This window comes from Neomonachus schauinslandi, chromosome 11 (genome assembly GCF_002201575.2).
Source record: "Neomonachus schauinslandi chromosome 11, ASM220157v2, whole genome shotgun sequence".
Lineage (NCBI taxonomy): Eukaryota > Metazoa > Chordata > Mammalia > Carnivora > Phocidae > Neomonachus > Neomonachus schauinslandi.
Window position 1 is genome coordinate 31,250,980 of NC_058413.1, and position 12,126 is coordinate 31,263,105.

The 12,126-nt window shown below is 33.8% G+C and overlaps 1 protein-coding gene across 1 annotated transcript in view; it reads left to right on the plus strand.

Annotated features, from left to right (window-relative positions):
• The window catches only part of KIF18A (kinesin family member 18A), a 79,403-nt gene that overhangs the window by 30,862 nt on the left and 36,415 nt on the right, over positions 1 to 12,126 (plus strand). Inside the window, exons 10-12 of the mRNA XM_021685882.1 lie at positions 50 to 214; positions 7,140 to 7,261; positions 11,761 to 12,002. Coding sequence (XP_021541557.1) covers positions 50 to 214; positions 7,140 to 7,261; positions 11,761 to 12,002 — 529 coding nt within the window. The remainder of the gene's footprint in view (positions 1 to 49; positions 215 to 7,139; positions 7,262 to 11,760; positions 12,003 to 12,126) is intronic.

The window sequence follows — 12,126 nt, forward strand, 5'->3', positions numbered from 1 at the left end:
ATACATCAAATATCATAAAAATTAAGCTATTAAATGCATTATTTTTCAGGCCACTTGCAAACGAGATCATAGACTTGCAATGTTGAAAACTCGTCGCTGCTACCTAGAGAAGAAAAGAGAGGAGGAATTAAAGCAATTTGATGAGAATACTAATTGGCTTCATCGTGTAAAGACTGAAATGGAACTCTTAGGTCAAAATGGTCATATTCCAAAGGTAGGAATGTGTTTATTCAGATTCATTTGTAAGAACTGAGCTCTTTAAACCCATTGTCTTTGTCATTGGGTATATATCTCTCATAAGACAACTATTGTTCCATCTCTCTGAGATTTAGCTGACTTATTTTACCATTTACCTTTACTCATTTTACCTTCTCCTCCGTAATTACGCAATAAATTTGCCTTTTCTGTACTTTCTGAAGAGTAAAGTTCTTTTACATTATTCTTAAGCGATTACATCCTTTGATGAGATAGCTCTTAAGTTAGAATAAAGTAATCAAACTGTACTTGAGGATTCATCATTTAGGTAATTTCAGTTTGTTTTAATACTTGAGGTTTTGTGGAAAAATAGTTTTAAACGTGGTCACCCTTACTTGTATCATAGCTAACAAAAGCTGATTTGAAAGTTGTGTGTGTGTGTGTGCATATAGGTACTAAACTGAAGATATTCCACCTAGAATGGCAAAAGATATGAAGAGTAGTGATGGGTAATGGTGGTTAATGGCTGAATCAGATAAGAAATGTGTTTATCCACATGGTTACAGAAATATGACTTTATTGCCTTTACCAGTCAGGGCTATTTTATGCTCCCTTAACAATAAGTCTTGAGAATATGAAGTTTATTCCTAATATAGTACCTCCAAAATGTCATCAGTGTCATTGTTAATACTTGTCATTTCATAGTTACCATATCATTATTCCATCTTTAGTCTCAAGTTCACACTTAGGCCAGAAGAAGAAGAGAGAAAGAAAGTGGGGAGGTATATCTGTCTTGGGAGAGGAAAAGCTTTTCCAGAAGTTCCTAGCAGACATATCTTATTGGCTAGAATTGTCAAATGGCTATCCCTAGCTACAAGGGAATATGGAAAGGTGAATGTTTTTGCTGGATACATTATGACCCTGAACAATTAGAGTTTTCTTAATAAGAAAGGAGGGGAAAATGAATATGGCATAAGCAGTAAGTAGACACCTGCTACAAAGTAACTAATTTTGATCCAAATACCAATTACTTTTTAAAAGAATAACTTCATTGCACTCTTTTTTTTAAAAGGAGGAGTGTTTTAGTCTTTACTTTGATGATGCTTTTCTGAATTTCAGTATTGTGTATTAGCTAATTGGTATCTAGTCCTCTGGAAGTTTCAAATTTCAAAAAAGCACTAGACTGATTGTCAATACAGGTAAAATAAGTATAATATATTCAGTAGCAAATGAATGCAGGTTGTAATGGTTAATATTCAAAGATAACATTTTTTTTTTGTAATTGAAAAATTATTATCCAGTGCATCATGACTAGGGAAATGAATTCTCTGGTTGGCTAGCAATCACTATAAATGGCCATCCTTTTAGTGTTAAAGCTCAGACTAGGGAGGGAGAAGACTAGCAGGAGCAGTCAATGATGACAGTCAAGGTAGTGAAAGGAGTGATGAGCAGCAAGCAGCAGATACCCTGTTTCCTAAGAAGAAAACCAAAGACAAATGAAGATTGAATAATTCTTTAGTGTGGAGATTTATTGAGGGTGAGCCAACAACTTAATCTACACCTTAGTAATTCTAGAACTCTTCAAAATAGCTTTCTGAAAGCATTCCAGTCAGTCAGTAGATTACATATTAAATATAGTACAAAGCATAATTTAATAATATTTTATAGTAAAATTTAATTGATAAAGCACTTTAGAATATTCCCTACAGAGAGAATGTAAATATTGGGAAAAGAATAGACTTTGGAGTTGGAGTGGTTAGTCATTCTATTATTTAATATTTGTGTTGAATACCAACTCTAGTTGTATGACTTTGGACAAGTTGTTTAACTTTGTTGTCTTCTTAATTTCTTATCTTCAAAATGTATTTAAATGAAATGCTATATGCAAAGGCCTCCCACCACATAACACATAATAGATGGTCGAAAAATAATAGTTTAATAATATGCTAAGTATCTGTAACGTGGATGTCAATAGCCAAAGAAAGGTGTATACAAAAGGAACGCAACAGAGTTAGCTGCATTACAAAATACATTTTATCTTTTTCCTCCAGAACAGTGATTCTGACCATTTTGGGTCATAGATGCCTTTGAGAATCTGATCAAAAAGCTAGGAGACAGGAGGTTGGGGGTCACATTTATATAATTTTGCTTTTTTTAAAAGTCATTTTTCCATTTGTACATTAAGAATACTCTAGAAGAAAGCTAAAGAACACTTTTCTTAAAATGCTGTATTCATGTTAAGATGACAGAATAGACATATTTACATAACTTAAAAGTAGTAAGGAAAAAAGACAATCAATGAACTGTACTAGAGATTATCTAGGTTTAAAGCTGTAAAGGCTCGTCCTAGAATGCAACAACTGCCATCAGAACACCTATCAGAATACCCAAGCCACGTTCTGAGTGAAAAGTTTTCGGAGAAAACAGCTGATAGTTCTGGTCACATAAGTGTTTCTCATTCACTGTACAAGAGAGCCTGTTCTCTTGGAAAGGCAACAGGTGTTGAATGTTTATGGTAGTTTTTGGTTTTGTTTCACTTCTATATGTTTTACTTATTTGTTAGAGATGACGTATATCTAAAGCAGTCTCTTTTTTTAAAGATTTTATTAATTTATTTGACACAGAGAGAGAGACAGCTAGAGAGGGAACACAAGCAGGGGGGAGTGGGAGAGGGAGAAGCAGGCTACTGGCCGAGCAGGGAGCCCGATTCAGATCTCGATCCCAGGAGCCTGGGATCATGACCTAAGCCAAAGGCAGATGCTTAACGACTGAGCCACCCAGGCACTCCTAAAGCAGTCTCATTTTTAAGACTATTGTTGTCAAAATGACAAGTATTTTGGTTAGAGTTAAATTTTTTTACCTTATTTATTTATTTATTATTTATTTTATTTTATTATTTTTTTAATTTAATTTTATAATGTTATGTTAGTCACCATACAGTACATCATTAGTTTTTGATGTAGTGTTCCATGATTCTTTGTTTGTGTGTAACACCCAGTGCTCCATGCAATTCGTGCCCTCCTTAATACCCATCACCAGCCTAACCCATCCCCCACCTGCCTCCCCTCCAAAACCCTGTTTGTTTCTCAGGTCCATAGTCTCTCATGGTTCATCTCTCCCTCCAATTCCCCCCCTTCATTTTTCCCCTCCTTCTCCTAATGTACTCCATGCTATTCCTTATGTTCCACAAATAAATGAAACCATATGATAATTGACTTTCTCTGCTTGACTTATTTCACTTAGCATAATCTCCTCCAGTCCCATCCATGTTGATGTAAAAGTTGGGTATTCATCTTTTCTGATGGCTGAGTAATATTCCATTGTATATATGGACCACATCTTCTTTATCCATTCGTCTGTTGAAGGGCATCGCGGCTCTTTTCACTACATGGTACTGGCACTAAAACAGACATATAGACCAATGGAACAGAATAGAGAGCCCAGATATGGACCCTCAACTCTGTGGTCAAATAATCTTCGACAAAGCAGGAAAAAATATGCAATGGAAAAAAGACAGTCTCTTCAATAAATGGTGCTGGGAAAATTGGGCAGCTACCTACAGAAGAATGAAACTCTACCATTCTCTAATACCATACACAAAGATAAACTCAAAATGGATGAAAGACCTCAATGTGAGACAGGAATCCATCAAAATCCTAGAGGAGAACATAGGCAGTAACTTATTATTTTTCTTAGTTTAAAGTAACTAGTAAGAGTCTTTAGTTTATTTATTGCTTTACTTAGTTCTCTTTATTACTATTACTTTTGCCATGATAGAGCAAAATCTTTCTCATGATGGGTCTAAAAAATTCTTTGCATTTGGTGAAATATAACAAACTAACATTTTAACCATTTTTAGGTATATAGTTCAAGTGGCATTAGTACATTATCTTAAAACTTTAGTACATGTATTTCTAGTTTAAAATGTTATTACTAGAGTATTTTTACTTCTCACTAGCTTTACTTAGAATATACTTATAATATAATATATTTGTATAATCAAAATTCTAATTTATAACCCAATCCCAATTACAGAAGTACTTAACTTATTTAGCATTAAAGAGGCCAAAAAAATAATCAATTGTAGAAATTTACTACTTTGCCTTTGTATTCCCATATTTACCTTAAGATCCGAATTTAAAAAGTGTTATAGTATTCTTTTTAGTATTAATATTAGTATTATAATTGGTAATTTGTTTTTGCCTCTTTGTCTACTTAGTAGCATTTATAAAGTTTGGGTTTATAAATTAATATTGTTTGGGTTATTTTCAATAAATTTACATTTTTTTCAATGTGGTCAGATTTAATTTTTCTAGCAATCTGTCTTCTATAACTCCCTTAAGGAAAACTTTTTCACACCTGACTGTGAACCTAGAATTTATTTTTTTTTTTTTTTTTTTAATTTTTTTTTTTTTTAAAGATTTTATTTATTTATTTGAGAGAGCGAGAATGAGAGAGAGTACATGAGAGGGGGGAGGGTCAGAGAGAGAAGCAGGCTCCTCCCGGAGCAGGGAGCCCGATGCGGGACTCGATCCCGGGACTCCAGGATCATGACCTGAGCCGAAGGCAGTCGCTTAACCAACTGAGCCACCCAGGCGCCCCTAGAATTTATTTTTAAGTCCTTACTTTTTTAATGAATATCATCCCAAGTAATTTGAAAAAAACAATAAAATTAAAACTGCTTCCATTCCTACCACCCTAATTTCACTTTCAATTCTTTTTTCCATGGATATTTTCACAGCTGATATAAGCAGAGACAAAACTTTGCAAAAGGACCTACCTACAGTCTTATAACTCTGGACACCAACCCAGTACTGTCACTTTCAAATTGGTGCTCTTTTCTCTATACCTTTTCTGCATTATCTACCCCTTAACCTCTCAAATCTATTCACTTCTTTCTGTCTCCCACTGCCACTACCCTTATTCAGACTCCTACCCCCCATTATTGGACTCGTACATTTGGTCTTTTTGCTTCCATTCAAATTCCACTATAATGAAAATGAGCTTTCTAAAAAGTAACTCTGAGCATATCACTCTTCAGTGCCTTCTCCTTAATATAAACTCTGTTATGATTTCCCAGGCCTGGGTACCTCTCAAGTTTTATATATAATCTCTCATTATATTTTCACTTTAGCCATTACTAACCTACTTGTAGTTCTCAGAATAGACCATGTTCTTCCAATCAGATTCCATAATTAGTGTATCAAGACAAGAAAAGACTCAAATTGTAAACTTGGATTTCCAAAGATGACAAGCTAGCCAAGGCCTATTGTTGACTAATATAAATTACACAATCAAGGCTTGTCTTTTTAAGAGACAAGCAATTCAAGAAGATAAAAGAATAAAATTATCAGGGGAAATATTTAAAGAAGGGTTTTGTTTTGTTTTTTTTTTAAGAGAAAAGATGGAATATTTGGCAAATGTGTTCAGACCATTAGGATCATTGAATTTTATAGCTGGAAAAGACTAAAGAGATCATCTAGTAAAGCTCTTAAATTTTAGTCAAGTAAACTGATCTCCATAAAGACTATATTTTTAGCTTAAGGTAGCATTTGTGTCCTGGCTGAGAGCATTTCTAAGACCACCTGACTCAGACCAGTTCTCTAATCATACCATCCTGACTCCCTAAAGGGTGAAATATAATCATAAATCATGTGAAGAAACAACCCCCAACTTTACTATATCTCAGATACATCGAATGACATTGTTTCCCAGTCATAGTGCCTACCATTGGCATAGAAAGTATTGAAAAAAAGAAGAAAAAACAATTCTAAGCTTTTAGAGAATCATTGGCCAACTGCAGTTTGGGAAGGAGTATTGAAAAGCTAAAATGGAATTGTCCCCAAGAGGAAGTTTCTTGGCATAGCTCTCTCCTGCTTATGGGATTTCTGTCTCAGCCCCTCAAATGTCCAAAAGATTTCATTTCCTTTTATCATATTGACCAAAATTTTCCCAGTTAAGGGTTCTGAGAATGCTATTGGATTATCCCTTTCACACTTTAGTATAACCACTTAGCTGACATTTTCCTACTTAAGGTTTAGTAGGTTTAAAGAAAGATAAATAATTTTAGGGGGTAGATTAGAGAACACTTGCAGCTAACAACATGAGGTTTAGGAAAATGGGAACCTACAAAAGACTTTTCACACTTTTGCTCTAAGATGAAGCTTATACCAGATTGGGTGAAGGCAAGAAATTTTTATTACATGCAACTCTAGACACTGAATACAGGGGCTATAACACCGAAATAGTTTGACACACCCCCTGTCCTGGTTGTGAACCTTACATTCTGAGCACAGACAGAGAAACTATAAACAGATAGATAAATTGTTACTGATCGATGCTATGGCAGAGACTATTGGGGGTGGAGAGTATCCATCTTTAAATATAATGCTCAGGGAAAGCCCTGAAGAAGTGGCATTTAAGCAAAAACTGGTCATATTCATATTTTCACAACATTATCAAGAAGTTGGATAGACCCAAGAAACTGTCATCATAATAAAATTTGTTCTGAGTTCCTAATACTTAGTTTCTGAGAAACTTAAAACTTACCTTGCTCTGGGCACCTCGGTGGCTCAGTTTGTTAAGCGACCCCCTTCAGCTCAGGTCATGATTCTGGAGTCCCAGGATCAAGCCCCGCATCAGGCTCCCTGCTCAGCAGGAAGTCTGCTTCTCCCTCTGACCCTCCCCCCTCTCGTGCACGCTCTCTCTCTTTCTCGCTATTTTCTCAAATAAATAAAATATTTAAAAAAAAAAACTTATCTTGCTCGTAAGTTATAGACCACTTATACCAGGATGTTTATTTTTCAAATCATTCCTAAATATTATCATCTCGTATATAAAAAATTAAAACTATTAGCACCAATATAAAATAAGTTTTATTGAAATTTATTTAATTTTAACATTCTTAATGGAATCTGAAGTATAGTTTGCATTGTTTTCCCCAGGAGCTCAATAAAGATCTTCATTGTCACCATTTGCTCCTCCAGAATAAAGATTTGAAAGCACAAATTAAACATATGATGGATCTAGCTTGTCTTCAAGAACAACAACACAGGCAAACTGAGGCGTAAGTACATGGATTTGTCTATTTTATAAATTTTAGCACTATAGACCTAAGGAACCTGAAACGTAGAAGTTGTTTTCCACTGCCAGAAAATTGAGTTTTATTTGATATAGGGTACATTATTTTTAAGTGTTTGCCAGCATCAGAAAGTATGCAGAATTAGAAAACTTTGAGAAAGTATAAAATATGTGGTTCTCCTCCAACTAATATTTTTAGTGCTTTATAGTTTTGAAAACATTTTTCTATAAAAATTTATTATTAGAAGCAATTACTATTAATACCAGCTGAATTTTTAAGTGGGCAGTTTTTAAAGTATTTGTAATTCCAGAATGATTTTTGTCATTGAAATGAAGTTACTTAAAGTGTATATTTTTTAACCTCAACTGTCCCAATTTTTATGTGATGCTATAGTAGCTCTTTCATGCTCTACTAACTCAGTAGTAACATCTTTTGGAACATAATAGTAAAAAAAGTATAACAGTCTTTATTTTTGTTACCTTGGATATGTCAGTCAACTCTTTAGGTGTTGCTTTCATGCTCTGTAAAAATGAAAAATTTATTTCTCTAAGGGTTTTCTGCTAGTATAAAATTCTGCTGCAGTTCTGGTATTCTCAAATAACTAGAAATTAATTTTCCATACTTCTGATGTAAAGGAAATCACATTAGGATAGTTATTTTAAAAAGAGTGAAAAGGAAAGGAAAAACTTTAGGGAGATATTCTTCTGTGGTTAGAAGCTCAACCTGATCTCCTTATACTTTCTATATCTCTACCTAGAACAGACCATGAATATTCATTTACTAGCACTCAAACCACTGGCAAGAGTTAAAGTATCAAAGAAACCCATTAATTTATTTCACCCATACTCTATTTACTATATCAGACAAATAGATTGATACATTTAAGGTAAATTTTAGTTTTAAATGGGCAAAAAGATTCTGACTAACTCTTACTGATTTAGCAAATTGCTCAACCAAAACATTATAAACAGAGACAATATAGCATAGTAGAAAGAGTATGGAGTTGGCCTTGAATTCTATTTTATATTAGCAATATGACTTGCATAAATTATTTAACCTCACTAAGCCTTAGTTTTCTCAAATGTTAAAGTAGATTATAATACTTTCTTTAAAAGATTTTGAAAAAATTAAATGACATTAAAAAAATAATGAAGGTGATGAACTATCAGAGCCTGACCTTGTATAGCAGAGGCAAAAAGTGATATAATATACCTTTAAAGTGCTGAAAGAAAAAAATTTCTAACCAAGAAAACTCTACCCAGCACACTTATTCAGAATTGAGGGGAAGAGAAGAAGAATTTTCCAGACAAGCAAAAGCTAAAGGAGCTCATGAAACTAACCTTACAAGAAATGTTGAAGAGACGTCTTTAAGCTGAAAAGAAAGGGTGCTAATTAGTAATAAGAAAACATGAAGGTATAAATCTCACTGGTAAAAGTGAATATATGGTAAAGGTAGAAGATGAATTACTTGTAAAGCTAATATGAAATTTAAAAGAAAAAGTAGTAAAAATAACTCTAACTATAATAATTAATGGATATGCAAGATAAAAAGATGTAAAATGTGTCATCAAAAACATAAAATATGGACTTCACTTCTATGTAGAATCTAATAAACAAGACAAAAAAAGTCCTAGCCAAAGCAATTAGACATGAAAAAGAAAGGAAAGGCATCCAGGATTGGAAACAAAAACTAGAACTTACTATTTACAGATGACATGACAATATATATAGAAAACCCTAAAGACCACCAAAAACTATTAGAACTGATGAATGAATTCAGTAAAGTCACAGGATATAAAATCAATATATAGAAATCTCTTGTATTTCTATATACTGATAACAAACTATCAGAAAAATTAAGAAAATAATCCCATTGACAGTTGCATCAAAAATAATAAAATACCTAGGTAAATTTAACCAAGGAAGTGAAAGACCTCTACACTGAAAGCTATAAGAAATTGATGAAAGAAATTGAAGAAGACACAAATAAGTGGAAAGATATTCTATGCTCATGGATTGGAAGAATTAATGTCCAAATGTCCATACGGTCCAAAGCAATCTACGGATTTAGTAGAGTATCAATCAAAATTCCAATGGCATTTTTCACAGAAATAGAACAAAAATTCTAAAATTTGTATAGCACTGCAGAAGACACAATAACCAAAGCAATCTCGAGAAAGAAGAACAAAGTTGGAGGTATCACAATTCCTGTCTGATTTATTTCCTTCAAACTATATTACAAAGCTATAGCAATCAGAACAGTATGGTATTCTTAAACATAAGCACATAGTACTCGGTAGATTGACTGACTAGAATTTAAATAAAAACTTTTAAAAAAAGAAACTGCACTGTTATTAAAAAAAAAAAAAAGGCACATAGATTAATAGAACAGAGTAGAGAGCCCAGAAATAAACCCACACATATATGGTCAATTAATTTATGACAGAGGAGCCAAGAATATACAATGGGGAAAGGACAGTCTCTTCAATAAATGATATTGGGAAAACTGGACAGCTACATGCAAAGGAATGAAACTGGACCACTTCTTATGCCATACATAAAACTTAACTCAAAATGAATTAAAGACTTGAATGTAAGACCTGAAACCATAAAACTCCTAGAAGAAAACATAGACGATAAGTTCTTTGACATCAGACATGGAGATATTTTGGATTTAACACCAAAAGCAAATGAAACAAAAGCAAACATAAGTGAAATTAACATCAAACTAAAAAGCTTCTGCACAGCAAAGGAAACCATCAACAAAGTGAAAAGGCAACTTTCCGAATGACACAAAATATTTGCAAATCATCTCTGTTAAGGGGTTAATATCCAAAATTTATATATAAAGAACATACAACTCAATAGCAAAAAGAGAAACAATCTGATTAGGAATGGGCAGAAGATCTAAACAGACATTTTTCCAAAGAAGATATACAGATAGCCAACAGGTACATAACAAGGTACTTAACATCACTAATCAGGATAATGCAAATCAAAACAATGAGATATCATTTCATACCTATGAAGTATGAAGAAAAGTAGAGTAAGCCTTGGGAAGATCCAGACTTCTAGAAAGACAGAAAAGTTCTTTGTTAAAACTTTTTTGTTATCTCTTCTCTGCACAGCACCTGATTAGTATAGATGCTCAATAAATAATCTTTTTTTTTTAATTTACTTTATGCTTGGGGCGCCTGGGTGGCTCAGTTGTTAAGCGTCTGCCTTTGGCTCAGGTCATGATCCCTGGGTCCTGGGATCCAGCCCCACATAGGGCTCTCTGCTCTGCGGGAAGCCTGCTTCTCCCGCTCCCACTCCCCCTGCTTGTGTTCCCTCTCTCGCTGGCTATTTCTCTCTCTGTCAAATAAATAAAAATAAAGTCTTAAAAAATAAATAAAATAAATTGACTTTATGCTTAATAACTCTTCCCTATAGTTGTTGTCTCCTTGGCTTAAATGGAGTACTCCCCACCCTCAGCAAAAAGTCACAGACTATTTATTTGTACTACTATCTAAATATTTAAGACTGGGATAATAAAGCAATTATTTCCTTGCTGCCTTCCTTCCTTGCTTGAGAAAATTAATGCCTGTCCTTTTCCCACTGCCCTACCCATACTTGAAATGATTCTATTTTCCTGGATGTTATGAGTCAGCTGAAACAACCAAGACTGAAGCATTTCAAGGTCACTCAAGTTGTTTGACATCTTCCTTGATATAAAAGTTAGGAACCATTGATTGAGTGTATAAATTTATAACTGTTTAGCTGTGGCATTTCTTCAGTGAACATTTACATGGAGGTCTAATACATAAAAAGATACCTTCGGTACTGCTCCGATTGATAGCAATAGAGAAGATTTTGAATCAGAGCCAAATAACCAGTGTCCCATCGATTCCCTTTACCCACCATCCTTGTCCACAGCTCTTCTACTTGGAACCCCTTTGAAGGCTTTGAAAACCATTGCTTTAGCTCAGGAAGAGCTAAACTTTCCTGAAGGAAAGTTAAGTATGATTCCTTTGAAATGTTACATACCTAAAATGAATCTCATCATTGAAGAGTATATTTTTTCATTTTAATCCTATGGTACTTAGTAACAACAGTATTTTTGTTTTATAAATCACATTACACTTTGCAAAAATCTTTTATATGTATTTAACTCATTTAGTTCTCACAATAATCTCCTGGTGTAAGTAGTGACTATCTAGTTGTACCCCAAGTTATAGAGGAGAAACCTCAGTTTGTGTTATTATCCAAGATCAGATGGAGGCAAGTGAAGACTAGCTGAGAATATGACCTGATGCTTATAATTCCCATCCAGGATTCTTTCACTCTATACTAACTGCAGTGAGAATATGTTGAGGCATTCTAAAGGAAAACATGTACAGGGTGTCATTCTAATGATCTGCTAATACTTTGGATGTTATGAAGAACTATAATAATATATTTAAAATGTAATATTTATCTCTCTTTTCTTGTCACCTTCTTTATAGAGTATTGAATGCTTTACTTCCAGCCCTAAGAAAACAATATTGTGCATTAAAAGAAGCTGGCCTTTCAAATCCTGCTTTTGAGTCTGACTTCAAAGAAATTGAACATTTGGTAGAGAGGAAAAAAGTGGTGGTTTGGGCTGACCAAACTACTGAACATACTATAAAGCAACATGACCTACCAGAGGTTTCTGTTCTTATGACCTTTCCACAACTTGGACCAGCAGTTCAATCTGCTCCTTGTTGTAAGTACAGCTTTTCTTGTATTAAGTAAATTATAAGGTTATTTCTAGAGTAGTGTCTTTATGTCTCAATCTACAGAACAGTTAATTTTTTTAATAGGTTTGGCTGTTTTGTGAGAATTAATGG